Source organism: Trypanosoma brucei, chromosome 10, assembly GCF_000210295.1.
Source record: "Trypanosoma brucei gambiense DAL972 chromosome 10, complete sequence".
NCBI classification, from domain to species: domain Eukaryota; phylum Euglenozoa; class Kinetoplastea; order Trypanosomatida; family Trypanosomatidae; genus Trypanosoma; species Trypanosoma brucei.
Window position 1 is genome coordinate 677,048 of NC_026743.1, and position 19,254 is coordinate 696,301.

Genomic DNA, 19,254 nt, shown 5'->3' on the forward strand with positions numbered 1-19,254 from the left:
GAGTTTAGTAGAGATGTAGCATCAGCATAATATGGATAGTTGCTCATTCTGTGGATGTGTTCTCTTTAGCATGCATATCTGCTGCTTTTTACTCTTCCTCTATCGCCTTCCCATTTATCAACAGACTGTCATTCCCTTCCCTATTTGTTGTCAGTAATTTATTTATATATACCGTTGATATAATAATAATAATACTGGGTATCTTACGGCTCCAGCAACCTTATATTATCTGAGAATTGACACCGACGGCGCATATGCGGCTGTCGTAAAACCCTCCCTTCACTCTACTTTTGATTTTTTTTTCCCCTCCGATGAACGTTGTTCCGTCATGTATGTGATTCCACTTTATTGCCATAACCTTGTGTGTTTGTGCACGTCGAGTGCTTTGTTAATTTGTATGAAAAGCGGTTGAAAATCTTCGACTAATTTTCACCTCTTTTTTGTGATTCCACTCTCTTTATCGTGATGCGCACACAGGGAAAGGAATAATTAAACGACAAGAAAGAGGAGGATATTAAGAGGACATAAACCTAAGGGAGAACGTCACATATAATATTCTGTACAGTCGCCTCACCCGACATAGGGAGTGAGAAGGGACACGGCCACGCCCATGTCCACTCCGAAGTGCACGAAGCAGTCGATAAATCGCAAACGCGGCCAGGGCACTTCCGGTTTAAAAGCATCGGCCCTCGTAGCGACTGCAGATCAGGGTGATCCTCCCCCTTTTTCTCCATCGCTGGAGCTTACCTTCCGTGGGCATCGAAGCACTGTTCTTGCCGCAAGCTTCAGACCGACAGCTGTGTCGTACTCATATTCCAGTCTGGATGGACGGGGGTCACCGGAAAATGTGTGGTCCTCCCCATGTATCCTTTCAGGGGGTGCCGATGGTTATGTTTTTATGTGGAGCGCGCGGCCAACTGTTAGGGCACTACGCTTCGTTGGACCCCATAGTCCGGTGCGTGACTGTGCTTGGAGCTCGCACGGCCAGCTTCTTGCAAGCGCTGGACACGACGGTTTCGTGCGCCTTTGGCTCCCGATGTTGCGCCGCACAAGTGGGTTGACGGGCTCCTCATCGTCAGGGGGGGGTTGTGTCGGTAGTGGTGGAGAGAACTGCTACCTGTGGCGTGCACATGAAGGCCCCGTCCGGGCATTAGCCGCAGCACCCTACGATGATTACCTTTACACAGCTGGAGATGACAAGTCGGTGAAATGCTGGGATTTAAATTATTCGCCCACTCGGTCTTCCTCATCGGGGAAAAGTGGTGGTCACAAGTTTGTTTGTGGGTTTGTAGGTGGGCATCAGAACTGGGTGCGTACCGTCGCCGTTTCCAGTGGCATGAGTGCGCTACCTTCCCATGGTCCACTGGTGGCAAGTGGAGGCGACGATCGCACAGTGCAGGTTTGGGACCCGCGTTCACGCAGGCCAACACATACTTTTTACGAGCACACGGATAGTGTACGATCTGTTGACTTTCATCCTGACGGCTGTTCGATTGCAACGGGATCATCAGACCATACCATAAACGTGTATGACCTTCGGCTAAATAGGTTACTTCAGCACTACGGTGCGCATGACGGTGCCGTTAATGAAGTACGTTTTGCCCCCACAGGTAGCTGGTTGCTCTCTGCTTCAGCAGACGGAACAGCAAAGTTATGGGACCTGAAGGAGGGATATCTGTATTGCACGCTCAGCGCTCATGAGGGTGGCGTCTACACTTCACGATTCTCCGATGACAGTCGCCATTTGGTGACAGCTGGTCAAGACGGGCTGGTGATGATGTGGCGAACGGGTTTGTTGAGAACACAGCCGGTGTACGCAACACATTTCTACGCAGGAAAGTGCCCACCGGTGGGAGCGGCCACTGAACCGCTGCCGCTACCCGCCGCCACATCGATTAACACTGAACCGCGCCCTGAAGATGGGTTTGATCATACCCATTTAGCGGGTTCAACGGTTGTAAACCGAGAGGGCAGAAGGTGCGGTTCTCGGGACGCCAAGGAGTTGGGGACATATTTGGCTCGTAGCCGCCGTAACTCGACCGATGTCGTTAGTGGTCACCGTACCAGCGAGGGTAAGAGGCCTAATGTCGGCGTAGCAAAGTCGAAATTGGGTAACCAAGCAACATTTTCGGTTGCGTCTTCTCAAAATTCTGCTGTTTCGTCCCAGAGGCCACCGCTTGCCCAACCTTCATTACAAGCGGGCGGAAGTGCCGCCGCCGCTGCCATGGCCGTATCAGCGGAGATAGACGATTGTCCATTTGCTGCTTGCCTTAGGAACGACGTTTGCAACGGTGTTGGAAGCGGTAACTCGATTGCACAGAGCTTCAGCCGCTCTGAGCGCAGGGAGCGCACTCCCGTCCAACCAAAAACTGAGACTCATAACGGCAGCGAAGAGTTTTCTGTTCCAAACGAGGCGTTCCATACCGTGAGCATGAAAGTTTCGGTCAGTGATGGAGGACATCAACAAGGTGAAGAAAATCAGCGGCGGTTGCAGCCTCAAGAGCGACACCATCCGTTGCCAACCAATGCACAAGTGACTTCCGCGGTTGGTGTGGAAGGGAGTCTACGTGGGAACACCTCCGGAGTTGGCGAAGAAGATGAAGAGATGTGTGTTGTGGAGTATATCGACGATGCGAGTGGTGAAGCACGTTACAATGGCTGGATGAGCTGCGCGGAATCTGCGTCACACCATGTGGATCATTCCATGCTCAGTCGTAAGGGAGATGAACACAATATGAATGCTCGTTTGGAACGCCTTGAGAAGGCTTATGCCCGACTCGCTGAGGAGGTTCAAGTGTCGCAAAGGCACACTGTGGAGGTCGTTCAAAAACAACAGGAGAACTGGGAGCTGCAGAGGCAGCAACAGCGTGCCGAAATGGAGCAACTACGTGTGATGATGGCGGGACTCGTGGCCCAGCAAGACGCCTTGTTGGAGGCACTTCGGAAGGCTTGATAGATCTTATAAAACCAGCTGATAACCACAAGGGGAAACTATTGATCGTCACAGCAGACATCACACGTTTTCCGACACTGATATTTGTTTCCCCTTTTGTTTCCATTGTTCTTCCTTTGTTATTACTACTGGTCATCTTCCGAATGCTGAGGTCTTTTGTGTTGACGTGGGTATTATGTAATCCATGTTCCTGCTCCTCTTCATAACGCTCACTTTTATTGTTATTCTACCACACATCACAGTTGTCCGTGAGTATTTATGTTTCTTGTGTCTTGTCTCAACTGGGAGACCGCTAAATGTATTTCACTATTTTTTAATTTTTTTCTGCGTAGCCATACGAAATCTCTCTACCTCCGACCGCCGGGGGAAGTTATCGCGCAGTAACTACCGTGAACATGAGGAACATTTGCTAGCCACTGGTGTGACCTGGGTTTACTTTTCTTTCCCCTCTTCCCTGGTGCGGTGGTGAGATTCCTCCAACGGCGGATCTTTCCGGATGCTCGAAGTGCTCATCTGCCTTCCCATTGTTGAGTTGGAGAGTATTGTTGATTGTTGAATGAGTGCGAGAAAGAAGTCTTTACTGAACTTCTCTTTTAGTGGCGAGGCTGTGTTGTTGGATCGGTTGATTTCTGTATTTTATGTTGTGCGCGGCAGTAGAAGTACTTACTGTGTTATCGTTCATGGTGACACTCTCATCGGTATGTTGTTATACCTTCGCGTATCTCGTGACCATTAACGTGAGTTTCACATCAAAGTGGATGTGCTGCAATCAAATGAAAGGGACGGGGGCATGTGGTACAAACCGCGATAATTATCAGTATATTTTTACCACTCGGGTTATGACATTACTGTCGTTGCTGTATATCGTCCTATGTTTACATTTGCTCATTTCTGTCTTAGAGTTCCCCCTACGGTTTTTTTGTTTCAACTGTGTTTCTTGTACCGCCACTATCCGTCCGGAGCTGACCCTCACCTGCGCTGCGCAAAGTTTGAGAGAATAAGTGAAGGAAAGTTGACTGAAAGAGCATACTTATAGTAGCGGAAGCACTGCGAAATAGGGACCGTAAAAGAATATCGTGAAAGCAGGGAGGCTTTTTTTGTGGGTTTCCAGGAGGGAGAGGAGGGAAACAACGCAGGAACTTTGATGGATTGGGCCCTCTTTAGCCGTGCTGTGGAGGATAGCGATGAGCCAACGCCTGCCTATATTTATCGTGAAGTGGCAAGGTGGACTATGCATGACTTCAGGTTGCAGAGGAAGCTTATTGACGCCCTCTTTACGGAGTTGAACACAACATCAAGCCCACGAGTGATGTGTAAAGCGTTGCGCATAATTAAAGCTGTTTGCGAAATGGGGCATGACGGCTTCCAGCAAGAAGTTCAGAAGGGCAGTCGAGTGGCGGTAGTAAAAAGATTTGTTAGTCATGGCGCCGTTCCAGGAAGCGCGCAGCATTCTCAATTGTGCGAAAAAGTTCGTCAGACGGCACGGGAGGTAATGGAGGCGATCTTTGGAGACCACCAAGAAATACGGAAGGCTGCGATGACATCGTATGGAAGTGGTAGTAGCGTAGATGTCAAACATTGTCGAAGTGGGATTGCGTCGGCTGGTGGGGGCGTGAAGCAACCAACAGAATCAACTACGGGCACTACTGGTGTTCTAATTTCAACCGTAGCGGAAAAGGTTGTGTCGAGTCTTGGTATTCTGACGAAACGAGAAGAGGTTTTGCGTCGTGCGCACGCGAAGGAGCAACTCTACAGTGATATTATTAGGGCCACTTCGAGCAACTCTGAAGAAGGACTCCTGTCTGAAGCGGACATGAGGGTTCTTCATTGTCATGACTCGGGGGTGGCTTTCGAACCGCCGCCATCTTCAAATTGCGAAAGCAATCACAGCACTGACAGCGCATGGGGATTCATAAGCGGCAATCAAAAAGTTGGGGACGGCTCCGTCGCGTGTGTGAAGGGTGCTGGTGTCAGTGGTCACTCACCGCAACCACCTAACCCCTTCCAGATCTGCGTCCAACGCTTGTGCCAGGTGAAGAACACGCCACAACGGGTGGAGTTGTACGGCTTCGTTACACAGTGCCTTGAAATAGGAGAGAAAATGATGCAGCAGCAGGGAAATTTTGTGGGTGGAGTTAGCGAAAAAGGTACCGAAGTAAGCTGCTGGAGCCTATTGGCTGAAGCGTTGGACGAGCAGATGACTCCTGTTCGTCCTTGGCAACGGCGCCTGAACGCCCTGACTGCGCTTGAGGCACTCTTGCTAGCACGTGGTGACGACCCCATGACATCACCGATGCGTCGTGATGTAGCAGATTACTTTTGTAAAAATCCCCAAGGTGTAGAGCGGAATGTTTCGGTTGTGCAAGCGACGTTACGAGAGCAGGCGCGCCGTCTTGTGGAACTTCTTTGTCTTCCAGCAGTGATCTCAAACTCTTCGGTGACCGGCGACTTAGTTACAATCTCTACTGCTGGCATCCCAGTGGTACCGAAGGAAGATCAACTTGTGAAAGGTGTGTTCGACAACTTTAAAGGATCATCATCACCCGAGAGTTTAGTAGGCGGAATGGAACATGTAGTTAGCACTGAAAATGTAACAACTTCACGTGGGCTGGATGTGACCGGCATGACATTGAGGGGTGCTCGTCACCGTTCCAGTAACCGTACAACACTCAGGAGGCGAGCACCGGTGCTTGAGGCACGGAGAGGTGACATTGATGGTAAAGGTGTTTTCAGCGGTGACAGAGGACCATCTGAAATAAGTAGAAGTGCTGGTTGTGGTGGTGCTTCAACAGACGCCTTTCCTGCCGGAACAGACGTGGATCTGTGCCCGTTCCACTATGTTGATGGGAAGTTACGCGATGGGGGAGCAACACGTGACAAGTTTTTTACGGAGCAGGGCGCTTCCCCACCTATTGGCAACAGTGTGTTAGATGAGCTTTTTGGGGGAACAACAATGTGTTCCACGGTTTGCCAAGCTCCTTCCGGATGTGCACTTCCCGCCGGTGGTACTAGTCTTTGGGGAGGTGGAACTGAAATAAATGGCTTTGGCCCTTTTTCGAAAACCAGCGGTACTTCGGGCGACAGAACGACACTTCCGACTGCAACGTCGCAACAACAACTGAGGTCGTCACAGTCCTGGGCTTGCTTTGAACCGGCAAAGCAGACTATTGATTCTGACGGGGACGGTCGTACGCCAAAAACAGCGAGCTTTGTTTCTCCTGAAGTTTTCACTGGAACGATCGCCCATGCAGTCGCAACATCAGGTTCATCCCATCAAATAGCTCAACCGCAGCACCTGATGGAGTGGCTCACGGGCAACCCACAGGGAAGCCACAGCCCTGCAGGAGTTTCCCAGTTTCAAGCGCCGCAAGCTCAGCAGCAGCATCTAATGCATCTAATCTCACAACCCCAACAATTGCAACCTGCGGACCGAATCAGCAGTGAGGTCGATGGCTTAACCCCCACTGTCACTGTCGATCACTGCCCCAACACTACAACCGTGCACACACATTCACACTTTATGATGGGTGAGGTGCCCGACTCTGCCAATGCCGTGAGAGAAACGCTCCTTAAGTTGCAGGCAGATATGAAAGCCAGTATATCTGCAGCGAAATTAAAGTACCAAAGTGAATGAAATCACTTGATGAAATAAAGGATATCAACCATATTGTGACGGCCCAGCAAGAGAAGTGAGTGAAGAGGTTGGGCCGATAATGAAGTTTCATATCGTAAGTACAAAAGGCTTTAAAAATCAGTTCATGCTGAAAGTATCGTGCGTTCATACCTACATTCAACCTGAAAAATGTTTTAAAACTATACGACCGTAAGTACAAGAGGTGCGTCACACTTTTCTCATGCGTAGTTTCATTCGTTTGTTTTAGTATTGTTTTCGATCAAATCGCCCTCGTTCATTCTTTATTTTGCTTATTTTTTTTCTTTGATTGTACAAAAAGTCCTTACTTCCTGTCACCACCTACTTTTGTTTTTTAATATTGTCTCTCGTTGGCAACCTAAATGTCGATTGAAGGGCGGGATTATATCCTCTTACGCGAACGTTCGTCACCACCTGCAACGGCAACCGCTATCACCACTTGCTCGGCATTTACATATTTTGGGGAAAGATAGAACAGCTCAACAAATGAGGAATTATTTTATGGGGAATGCAGAAGCGAGTTAAATTCGGACATGGCAGAGAATGAACAAAGGGTGGCTTCTTGTTTCTTTTTCTTTTGCTTGTTTGTTTGTTCGTTCGTGTAAGTTTACGTCTTGGCATCTGTTTGAAGAGAGGAGAAAATGATCGAAGCAAATAACATCTCTCTGTCAACATGTCCCCCTTATTTTATTTTTCCTTACAAAACTTTATCTGCCGTTGTTTGCCCATACGTGTTTATTTTCGCTTTAGTCTCTTCTCCATTTATTACGTCTCAGTTACTGCGCTTTACGTGTTCATTAATGACTTTCATCACATACATTTGCTGTTGAATTGCACCGTTTGCAACGGGATGTACCGCCTCTACCATTTCTTTATACTTTAAATCCCTTTTTCTTATTATTATTTTTCTGTTTTTTCATTTACCTTATAATAACCATCGCCGTCAAGGTGTAAATATACGTACGTCTACGCAACCGTTTTAAAGGGGAGGGGCGTCGTGTAGCGGTTAACGGTCCCCAAGGCTAAACGGGCGTGCGTGTGTACCGTCTATTCGCCTTTTCTTATTTTTTTTTTAAGAACAAAAAAATACACGTCATTAGAAGCCTCATATTTTTACAGGTTACCAAGTGCTGACACTCAATTCAAGGTGTGTGAAAGGAAAGGATAAGTTAGGAGGAATAGGCGAATAAAAACTCACGAGGTCGTGAAAAAGTAAAGACAAGAATCAAAAAAAAAAAAGAACAGGGAAACGAGGCAAGCTCATTGGGAGGGGAGAGCGTGTTCGTGATTGCTCTTGTCCACAGCCGCGACGTCGCACTTTTTCAGTAAATCAACGGAACAATATTCTCCTTAAAAGGTACCCTTTCTTCCCACATTACTTGCAGAGGGAGAGAGACAGCCGTGAGTGAGAATAAATAAAAGGGGAATAAAGAACTAACAACCCCAACTCCGGCGACCCGCGAGCTAAAAAAGGAATAGAATCAGTTGTTGTTTTTTTTTTTCGTTTGGAAATAACTCCAAGGGAGAATAGCTCCTAGGAAAGAACAAAATACAGTGAAAAGGAAAGAGGATAATTTAAGCAAAAAAAAAAAGGGAGAAAGTAGGGAATAAAAACAGGAGGCATAGGGTGGCTTCGCCTGGTTTTTGTTTAGCTCGTGTGTGTGTGTGTGTGTGTGTGTGTGTGTGTTAGTGCCCAGGAAAGCACACAAATAGATTAGACTACAGGGAGGGTGGGGGACCCAAAGAAAGGGGAGTGTACAAAATCAAGAAGGGGACGCAATTTGAGACAAAAACAGTTGTATACAGGTACAGAACCCCATGGCTGAGCCGCCACCACCGCAACCACTACGTAAGGGTTTTTTTCGTGCTGATCCCCATGGCCTGCGGCCACCAGAGAGCCCTCGTGATGCTGAGGAGCCTGAAAACCATGACATTGTTGAGGATCCTCCACTCCCAGCCAGTCGGAACTTGCCGCCTCCACGCTTGCGACCCATGGGTGGCGGACCACCATTGGCAGGGGAGGAAGCAGCGGCAACTTCACATTCAAACAACCGGCCATCACCCGGGGAGGTCCCACCGCTGCCGCGACCGGGGACTACGACTGCAGTCACATCGGCGCAATATAATAGTCTGACTCCTCGGCAAGAACTTTTCAGTAGCCCACAAACAGCTGTCGAGGAAAATATTCCAGCTGGGTACGATAATCAAATGAACGTGACATCCAATGACTTTTCTCATTCACAAGATACAGGGATAAAAAGAATCGGAGATGGTGCAACAGGCTCATCGGCGAAAACACGTTCCACGATTGCACATGCGCCAAGCGGTCGATTTTCTGAGGTAGTGCAGGAGCGACCCCCTATCGAATCTGTGGAGCAGCTATGTCAGCTCCAGACTCTAGCTCATCCAGTGGAGCGCTTTTTTGTTGAGTATCAACCCATGGCAACGCGTGGTTGCCGCAGTACCCAAGTACCCGTTGAGGAGGACGAAGCGCTGTTCAATCATCTCGCGGAGTACACGGATGATGATTCTTTCTTTTCATCTGGTAGTGCTGTTCTTGAAGAAGACACACGTCGGCTCCAGAACGATCCGTTACGGGGCCGCGCTATTCGTTCTGTGTTCGAGACGCTCTCACTGCGCTCCCTCACAAAGGGTCGAATACCTTACGAATTGGAGGATCAGGAGCGCAGCAGTGCTCCCTGGTTGAAGCAAGTTCATCAACGGGCGATTGCACTTCATCATTCGTCATTCTTTATATTTCCTGCAGGTATGAAAGCTCGTGTGATTGCGTACAACATTCTACACCACTGGTTGACTGAAATGTTGCTTATGTTAATCATCTTGGTATATTCCATGATGACAGCGGCCTGGTCCCGCGACACATGGCCCACATTGGAGAAACCGTCCTTCATGTTCTTCGCTGATGTTTTCTTCCTGTGTATCTACGCAATCGAATTTGTCGCACGGCTTTTTACTTCGGGCGCTGTTTCGCACTCCCGGGCATACTTTCGGTCGCCATGGCACTGTCTCGACGCCGCAGTGCTTTTGCTGATGATATTGAACTGCACAAACCTCCAATCGATGTGGAATTTTTCGGCATTCCGTCTCATTCGTGTTTTGAAGTCGAGCACATACGTGCCTATTCCAATTAACATGAAGCTGCTGGCGAAGTCGCTTCTGCGTTCAACGTCCAATGTGGTGAAGGTGTCCACTATCCTTTTTTATGTGCTGTTGTTCTTCTCGCTCGTGGGCCTTCAGCTCTTCTCGGGAGTGCTCCAATACCGCTGTGTTAGTCCAACCACGAAAAATGTAACAAATCAGTTGTGCCGCTTTAACCACAGTGAAAAAAATGAAAGTTATTACCACGGAGCTACGTGCCCCTCACCCCACTTATGCGTTGCCGACACATACGGAAATCCCCACCACGGCTACCGCAGCTTTGACAGCGTGGGACACTCATTTTTATCGGCTTTCCAGATAATGACGTTTCAGGGCTGGACAAGCCTGCTGCAAGAGACATCAGATACTACATCAGTAGCAGCTATTCTGTACTTTTTTTTGGCGATCCTGATCTGTGCGTGGATTATCCCTAGCTTATATTTGGGAGTCTTTATTGAAAAAATCGAGAAAACGAGACGATTGTTTGTACAGAAACAACTGCAGCTATTTGACGGTATGCTACTGGAGCAGCGGCAACGATTGAATGAGGCAATTAAGCTTCGTGATTTTGTCGAACGCGATGAAAGTGGAAAATTACGCCGACATCCAATCGAACTCATCCGGTCTGCTTCACGGAGGATTCAGAGGTCGAAACTCTCGAACAGCCAAACAAGCATCGCAACTGAGTCAGAGTCGGGAGAACCCGCGGTCGTGGTGAAAAAACCCATTGGGGACACAACAAAAGGTCGATCTCGCTGGACAGACGAGCAGCGTGTTCAACTCCACCTTTCGCTCACACGACAACGTGATATTGCCAGTGGGGGTGAACGCAGACGACGTGTGGTGATCAAAAATGATGGTGAGATAAGCGGGGGAACTGCTGGCCTCCATTCGCAACGGAAGGGATCGGAGTCAATAGGGGAGCGGGCGATGATGGTGACGGGTGATTTTGCGCTTGGAGGCCGCGTTGGCGTGGTCCAGCACCATCCGCTCACTCACACTATTGGTGCAGCTCACGGCACGGACCTTCCCCTGGCAGTTCGTCTAGATAACGAGGAAGAACAGTTGAGGTTCCTCAAAGATTATCAAAACCCGATAGACAATGACATAATGAGGCGGACTAACACTTTCGAGGACACAAACGGAAACTTACATCCCTCCTTCGTGCTCACCTCAACGCAGCGAAGGGGTGGAAGCTTCGATGAGGCATCCAACACAATTCGAACAACCACGGAAGCTGCTGGTGTCATTCCAAGCCGTCACTCAGCCACACTGAATGGTCATAATACTAGTAGGATGGACTCCAACGGGAGTTTAGATGAACCGACATCAAAGACCCAAACCGTATCGAAACGCGGGTCCCCAATGCCGCGTTTGTCCTCCGGTCAGGTACCCGAAGTTATTATCCACGACCCCGAAGGCGGTGACTTCCGATTCGCTGAAACGCGTTCACAGAAGTGGGGAATTGTACGTAATATCTTGCACATGTTCACCGAAGGGTATCCTCGCATTATTACGCAGTATATCCGTGAACATCGTCGGATGCAGCGACGGTTTGGTCTCACACCCCTCAATTACGTGAATAAGTACGAAGATGACGTGCTTCGGAAACTGCGGCAGCGGCGTGTGCTTCAAGTAAAGGAACCAGGTGCACCGTCACAAACTTCGCGCGCAAGCGGTGACGAGGAACTTGTCGAAGTGAATGGAAATAAGGTTATCCTAACCGACAGCGACGATATTGGAGACCTGTCACCGATTCAAATGGCTACCAATATTGTTAGAAATGTACCTGTAACGCCTTTCGGTGCCGTGATGCTGGTTATTGTCATCGTCAACGGCATTTTCAACGCAACGCGGTATTTTCAGCAACCAGAATATTGGGAAACTGCCCTTTTCGTCCTTGGTATTATTTTTACGTCATTTTTCGTGCTGGAGATTGTTGTCCGTGTCATAGGACTCGGGCTCGTTTCATTTTTACTGGATTTCAACAATCTGTTGGATGTTACTGTTACAATTCTCGGGTTCGTGGAGCTCGCCTACGCACGGTCAAACGTCGTTACAGTGCTAAACTGGGTGAGGCTTCTGCGCCTATTTCGCACTTTGCCATTTGCACCTATGCGGCGGGTGTCACGAGTGCTGTTACTGGGTTTCGCAGACATGTTGTATGCGTTGTTCTTCTTCAGTATCTACATGTTTATGTGGATTCTCATCGGCATGAGTTTCTTCGGCGGTCCCAATGGCATGGTGGATCATACGTTCCAGGATTACTACACGCGTGGAAATTTTGACACATTTTCTGGTGCTTCATTTGCTGTGTCGCAGGCATTCTCATATACTCGTGAGGAATGGGTGTACCTGACGTGGAACGGCATGCAATCTCGTGGTGAGTACACCGTTCTTTATTTCATGGCCGTCGTCGGTGTGGCTTTTATTGCCCGCTACTTCTTCGTCGCCGTATTCGCGTGGGCATGGCAGAGCGAGGAAGAGGAGGAAGAAAACTACGCAGCAATCGCTAAAGGTGGTTCAGGTGGCCGACGGGAAGTTACCCGACTGCATTGGTTTGACTTTACTGTGTGGCGCTCGTTCAAGCACATACATGGAGGGTTCGAGAGGCGAGATGTTGCACCGGATGAAGTGTTTCATTTGAACGAAGATATGCGCAAACAACTTCGCATTGCGGAAGCAAAGGAACGGTTCACCAAGGAGGCCCTCGCGCAGACCGACTTGGCCATGAGTCAACGCCGGATGGGGTCTCCGATGGCCAGCCCTTCTGCAACCATGGGATATAATACAGACGGCTGCGCACCGGCGGCGCAGGTTGGCACAGCTCCTAGATATGTTAACGTTGGTGGGCAACTGCAGCGTCACATAAACCCATCAGTTGACTTTGTTGATGCGCAGGTTCCACCCCTTAACGCGCCCATATCCCAGTTTCAAGCTGAGAATGCGCAACTCCGGTTCGCCCGTCGCTATAGCACCGTCCCCGCCTCGGTGTACACTCCTGTAATACAAGATGATGGTATTGATAGACCATCCCCTTCAGCCCGTTCAAGCCCGTCGGATGCGGGGGAGCGGAGCGGGGAGCTTGGTGGGGAAAGTCAGCAAAATGGCCAAGAGGAGGGAGACGGTCAATATTCTCCGAGGGGGGTGTCCCCTAATGGAACGGGAGGGAGAGCGACTTCGACGGGCCTGCAACGAAAATCAAGTGTCCTTGGGCGTTTTCCCAGGTTGGGGTACGATCGAGCTGCAGGTAAGAAAGACGGAGGGTCAAGAAGTGTAAGCGCCTCCGCCATGCAACAGACGGGTGACGGTAACGAGTTGAGGGGAGACTACGTTAACGAGGGAGAGGCCAACGGTGGCAGCATGGTGTACGAACACATTCTGTACCCTGGGCCGCGGTTACGCTACAAACACGTAATGCGAAACCAATACGTGCGGGTGTTTGAGCGTTGTTTAGATTGTAATACCTATCAACAGATGCCCTTGCGGGCCCCGCCGAATGTCCAACAACGAACACCGGAAGAATTACATGCTGAACACTGTCACATGGCTGCTGTGCGGAGTTCGCGTCAACTGGTATTGAATGCCATAATGGGTTATGTTCGCTTGCAGAAAGATATTAATCAACCACCGACGCGTGATGCAGTTGAAACGGTACTTGGACAAGCTTGGAGTTGTGGAATGTTGCTGTTCGAAACAATCGAGTATCTCTCCTGTAGTGATATAGAGCAGCGGGAGTATCGAACGTGGGATCGCACACTGGAGGCGTTGCAATTGCAACAATGGTTGATAGGTCTGCATGTGGGCGAAGAACAAGTTGGTCGTGCAACCCTAGCCTACACATTGGCCCACCGAAAGAGGGAGAAACTCGCCGTGGAACACAAGTCGTTTGAGCTTTCGTGGCGTCAGCGTTCTTTCTTTTTCATATCTCCTTCGAACCCAGTGCGTCGTTTGTCAACGAGAATTATACAGTCACGATGGTTCGACATTTTTATTCTCACTGTTATATTCATTGCGTCATTTTGCCTATGTTTCCACATTCCCGGAAAGGCTAACGACCCAGAAACGGGTTTCGTGGTGCTACGTGCCTTTGACGGAATCTTCACCTGTATATTTTTGGTGGAGATGATAATGAAGTGGATCAGCATGGGTGTAATTCTCTTCAGACCGGAGGCATACTTCTGGCACTGGTGGAACGTTTTTGATTTCGTTATTGTCATTGTGTCGCTGATCGGATTGGCAGACCAACACAGCGCCCTCCGCTCCATCAAGGTTTTGCGTTGTTTTCGGATACTTATCCCTATGCGGGTGTCCAACTTCAATAGAAGTCTTTCCAAGATCTCGTCAGCCTTACTTGATTGTCTGCCGACAGTAGCGAACATTCTTCTGCTGTTTTTTATCAATTACTTTGTGTGGGCTGTGCTGGCAGTACGGCTTCTAAATGGCCTCACCCACTCTTGCAGTGATCCGTCCTTCGTCGACATTACGGCCTGCGAAGACGCCAAACATGAATGGTTGCCCAAAGTGCGTAATTTTGACTCTTTCTTCCAAAGTTTGCTGACAATGATAGAGGTCAGCGTGGGGTCGAAGTGGCTGGATGTTATTTACACGGGTGTAAATGGTCGAACGTCTGAACATGCGCCTATGGATGACCATTACCTTGCAAGGGGATTCTTCTTCATCGTATACTATTATGTCTCCCACCTCATTTTGTTCTCACTGTTTACTGCGTCTATGATTTACAGCTATCTGTTAACCAAAAATGCAGCTGAGGGAGTATTGGGGATCACGTTTGAGCACCAGCTTTGGATTCGCATGCAACGTATGACACTGCAACTCAAGCCACGTGTAAAGCTTGTTCCTTTGTGCAACCAAGTGTCACAGTTTTTGCACAATGTTGTCATCCGCCCCATATTTGAGGTAGTGGGTGCGAGTGTACTTCTTCTCAACATTCTTACCATGGCATTGCACTGGTATGGCGAGACTAAATCGAAGGCAAGCGTGTTAGCTGCCTTTCAATATGTGTGGATGTTTTACTTTACCGTCGAGGCGGCCATGAAGATTGGAGCCCACGGAATGCGGGCGTTCTCCCGGTGGGCGTTTTCTTTTGACTTCTTCGTGTTACTATTGTCCTTTATTGGGTTAATAGTGGATGCGGCAAGTAGCGAGGGTATGCCGTTTAACGTGAACGTACTTCGTATGCTGCGGCTAGGTCGCTTCTTCTCCGCTGCAAAGGTTTTTAAACCGATGAGGAAGCAGTTTTCATTACTGCATGAGGTGCTGATTCGTTCGGCAGTTTCCCTTGCCAACGTGACGCTTATATTGTTTCTAGGGGTGTTCGTCTTCACGGTACTTGGTCTTCACCTCGTTGGAGGTGTTCCTGTGGGGGAAGGTGGTTACTTTGACGACCGGTACACAAATTTCAACAATTTTGGTAATTCGCTGATGATGACGTTTCGCCTCACCACTTTGGAGAACTGGAGCCCGTCGCTTCGGGAAGGTATGAATGTCACACGCAAATGCACTGAAGATGATTGCAGCGTGAACTATGGGTCGGCGTTTTACTGTCTTCTGCTACTTGTTTTCCTCGGGTTAATTGTTCTCAGTTTTTACATGGCGGTGATTGTGGATCATTATGTTACAGCTGCACGCATGAACACGAGCATAACACGTATTGAAGACCTGCGGAGGTTCCGTGATCTGTGGTCCGAGTTCGATCCCAATGGAGCACTCGTGCTGCACACACACGAACTCCCAAAACTTCTCGAATCTCTGAGACCACCCCTTGGTCTTACCTCCAGGCATAATCGTGTCGAGCTTCTTAGATTACTGCGAGAGTATGACATTCCAAATCACCGTGGGAAAGTTCACTACCACGAGGTGCTTCTGCCGTTGGCTCGCAGGGTCCTGGCAATGGCCTTCAGCAGAGATACGATGGATTACAGGACAACGTTTGACACATTATGGCGCCACTCCGAGAAGTCGCTCCGTGCACTGCCAACAGTGCTTGGTAAGCGCTCCCACGCAACGGCCGCGCAGCATTTTGCTGCGAGCTATGTGCAGGCGGTATGCCGAAGGAAGAAAGCTTGTCGAGAGGTGCAGAGGGTACGATCTGAACTTTGGCACGAGGGTCGTGCTGTTTGTGACGAGCTCGGCTTGCCCTATGCGGATTACGGCTTTGGGAACCTTTTACTGGAGGGTCCGGATCCTATGCGAGATCTTGTGCCACGCAGTGCCTCTGCAGCGAGCTCTGGTGGAAAAGGCACCCAAAAAGGTGCCAGTGAAGCGGAGAACGCCGCCTCTTCCCCACTGTGGCGGGCCGGCCAGGCCGAATCGCCATCGAGTCCAAGGAGTGAGGGAGAAACGATTGACGGCAGGGCCCCTGCCGCCCGCCTTCCCGGCGCGTACCAACCGGCGATAGAAGAACGTGAGAAACGGTTTGGCCCCGATGTTCCGAACGCTCTTCGACGCCACGAAACACGCTCGGAAAAACTTAGACGCAAGGATGAGGAGCGGATGCTGCAATCCACTCCCGATGATGCGGTGTCTTCACCAGTATCCAACGTGCGCTCGAATTCGCAGCGAGTTAACGTGGGCGAATACCAGCCACCACTAGGAACAGATCCCACCAGTTGGCTTGGTAGCAATGTAAACCGTGGGTCAACCGTAGGTGGACCAACGACAGAATCTCGCACGAGTAGCGTTATGCCTGCTCCACAGGGACCTACAGCACCAGAGTAGCACCGATATTATCCAGAGCTTATGCGTGAAAAAAAATGTGAGGTGAAGACATGCAATCTTGCTCGGGTGAAGCACCCCCATTATATATATATGCGCACATGTGTATAACCATCCGTTCACAAGCCCAGTTTCGATGTATATGTTACCTCCCATGTCACTTTTTTTTTAAAATGTATACACACTCCTTGTTATGGACACAATTTACAACTAGAGGAAAACGATTTACGGGGACCATGATAAGTGACGTTGTATAGAGTGCGATCGAAGTTGTCTCGTTACTGATGAAAACAATAATATTTGTGTGAGAGAAAACAACAAAACTATGGCGGTCAAAGCCCACATATAATAGAAAAGAATATAAAAAGCAAATGAATTCCCCTTTCCCCACCAAAAACCAAAATTGCAAGCAGAAAAATGTGGAATAACGATCTTAACAATATGTTTCTTTATGTATCGCTATGTTGTGCGGTTAGATGTCGTGTGTGATGTCACTAGTTAGAGAAATATTAAATTCTCTTCTTCTTGTTTCTCGAGTTTAATAAAGTTTCTCACTATATAGGGTTTAGTCTTTTAACTGTTTTATTTGTTGAGGTGTTTTGCTTGTGAATAACATTATTATTTACTTAGGGGCTGGAGAGTACGGAATCGATGGATATACACTCCGTTATTTGCTTAGTTTGGGATAAATAATTCGTGTGTTCTGCACTTTTGTTTCCACTGGGCGGCAGAGGAGAGGCACACCGCTCCAGAGACTCTCTGTGAAATTTCTTTGGTGTAGCATTAGGGGAGTACTCTTTCAAATGCCCAACCGCTACGGGCGCTCGACCACGGCTGTAGGTGACCGCTGCACACCCATCTGATCGTTTCCTCCTGTCGTTTGAATGACATCGCCCGATATTTTTTAGTTTCCCGCATATCTTGGTTGCAGTAAATACATTGCATAAATTTGCGAAACTGTGGTCTTTTTACGGCTATCTTATATCGTCGTTGTGGAGGTGCTCCACCCTTCTGCCTGTCTTCAGCTAACACGCGATCTTTTATAATCCTTCTTATCCTATGCCATAGATCTGCGATTTTAACTGTAAACAGCAAGCTTAACAGCACAATATTATATAAACTCAAGATAAACTAAAGTCTCTATATATGACGATCCAGAAAGTTCACGGTCGCGAAGTCCTTGACTCTCGTGGTAACCCCACAGTGGAGGTTGAAGTGACGACAGAGAGGGGTGTGTTCCGGTCAGCTGTGCCGTCTGGTGCATCGACCGGTGTGTATGAGGCCTGCGAACTGCGCGACGGGGACAAGAAGCGCTACGTCGGGAAGGGTTGCCTACAGGCAGTAAAGAATGTAAATGAGGTAATTGGCCCTGCGCTTATCGGCAGGGACGAGCTTAAGCAAGAAGAATTGGACACACTGATGCTTCGGCTCGACGGCACTCCCAACAAGGGTAAGCTCGGTGCCAACGCTATCCTCGGATGCTCGATGGCCATCAGCAAAGCCGCTGCTGCGGCGAAAGGTGTTCCCCTCTACCGCTACCTTGCCTCCCTCGCCGGTACGAAGGAACTGCGCCTTCCTGTTCCTTGCTTCAACGTGATCAACGGTGGCAAGCACGCCGGAAACGCCTTACCCTTCCAGGAGTTCATGATCGCCCCGGTGAAGGCCACCTCGTTTAGCGAGGCGCTGCGTATGGGTTCTGAGGTGTACCACTCCCTCAGAGGCATCATCAAGAAGAAGTACGGTCAGGATGCTGTGAACGTTGGTGATGAGGGCGGGTTTGCCCCACCGATCAAAGACATTAATGAGCCGCTTCCTATCCTCATGGAGGCCATTGAGGAGGCTGGTCACAGGGGTAAGTTCGCCATCTGCATGGACTGCGCTGCCAGTGAAACCTATGACGAAAAGAAGCAACAATATAATTTAACCTTCAAGAGCCCCGAACCCACTTGGGTAACGGCAGAGCAGTTGCGCGAAACGTACTGCAAATGGGCGCACGACTACCCAATTGTCAGTATTGAAGACCCTTACGATCAAGACGACTTCGCTGGTTTCGCTGGCATCACTGAGGCTCTGAAGGGCAAAACTCAAATTGTCGGCGACGACCTCACTGTCACCAACACCGAACGCATCAAGATGGCCATCGAAAAGAAGGCCTGCAACTCTCTTCTACTGAAAATCAACCAAATCGGTACCATCAGCGAGGCAATCGCATCATCGAAGTTGTGCATGGAGAATGGCTGGTCAGTGATGGTCTCTCACCGCAGTGGTGAGACAGAGGACACGTACATCGCGGACCTTGTTGTTGCTCTTGGTTCTGGTCAAATTAAAACTGGTGCACCGTGCCGCGGCGAGCGGACAGCAAAACTCAACCAGCTGCTGCGCATTGAAGAGGAACTTGGTGCCCATGCTAAATTTGGCTTTCCCGGTTGGTCGTAACGGATATGGAAGCACTTCGCACTAAGTGACTCTTTTAAGCACTCCACAGGCCGTCTTGTGCACCTGCAGTATCATATATTCTATTTGCCAGGTGTCAAGTTGTAGGGGGTGAGTGGGTGCGGGAGTTTTTTCATTTGTTTGCTTGGGTGGTGAGAAAGGGAATATTATCTTTTTATCTTTTTGTTTTTTCTTCTCGTAACTTTTCATGGATACGAAGGTAAGCCCGTGAAATGTAATACAGGTAATCTGAATGTAATACGGGTCAAATGAAAATGGATAGTGAAATAAAAGGTGATTTACAAAAATAGGCTTTTAT

At 49.0% G+C, this 19,254-nt stretch overlaps 5 protein-coding genes across 5 annotated transcripts; all 5 read left to right on the top strand.

Annotated features, from left to right (window-relative positions):
* Positions 1–610: 610 nt before the first annotated feature.
* On the top strand, positions 611–2,953 carry TbgDal_X3560 (hypothetical protein, conserved; the record flags this gene model as incomplete). The annotated part of the gene is made up of 1 exon (XM_011779234.1): positions 611–2,953. One exon carries the CDS (start codon positions 611–613, stop codon positions 2,951–2,953), a length of 2,343 nt encoding a protein of 780 aa, XP_011777536.1.
* A 638-nt stretch (positions 2,954–3,591) lies between these two features.
* TbgDal_X3570 (hypothetical protein, unlikely) lies at positions 3,592–3,954 on the top strand (the record flags this gene model as incomplete). The annotated part of the gene is made up of 1 exon (XM_011779235.1): positions 3,592–3,954. The coding sequence occupies one exon, from the start codon at positions 3,592–3,594 to the stop codon at positions 3,952–3,954; it is 363 nt and encodes a 120-aa protein (XP_011777537.1).
* Positions 3,955–4,097: 143 nt separating this feature from the next.
* Positions 4,098–6,587, top strand: TbgDal_X3580 (hypothetical protein, conserved; the record flags this gene model as incomplete). The annotated part of the gene is made up of 1 exon (XM_011779236.1): positions 4,098–6,587. The coding sequence occupies one exon, from the start codon at positions 4,098–4,100 to the stop codon at positions 6,585–6,587; it is 2,490 nt and encodes an 829-aa protein (XP_011777538.1).
* Positions 6,588–8,423: 1,836 nt separating this feature from the next.
* Positions 8,424–16,505, top strand: TbgDal_X3590 (calcium channel protein, putative; the record flags this gene model as incomplete). Its single annotated transcript, XM_011779237.1, has 1 exon — positions 8,424–16,505. The coding sequence occupies one exon, from the start codon at positions 8,424–8,426 to the stop codon at positions 16,503–16,505; it is 8,082 nt and encodes a 2,693-aa protein (XP_011777539.1).
* A 1,143-nt stretch (positions 16,506–17,648) lies between these two features.
* On the top strand, positions 17,649–18,938 carry TbgDal_X3600 (enolase, putative; the record flags this gene model as incomplete). The annotated part of the gene is made up of 1 exon (XM_011779238.1): positions 17,649–18,938. The coding sequence occupies one exon, from the start codon at positions 17,649–17,651 to the stop codon at positions 18,936–18,938; it is 1,290 nt and encodes a 429-aa protein (XP_011777540.1).
* Between the last annotated feature and the right edge of the window lie 316 nt (positions 18,939–19,254).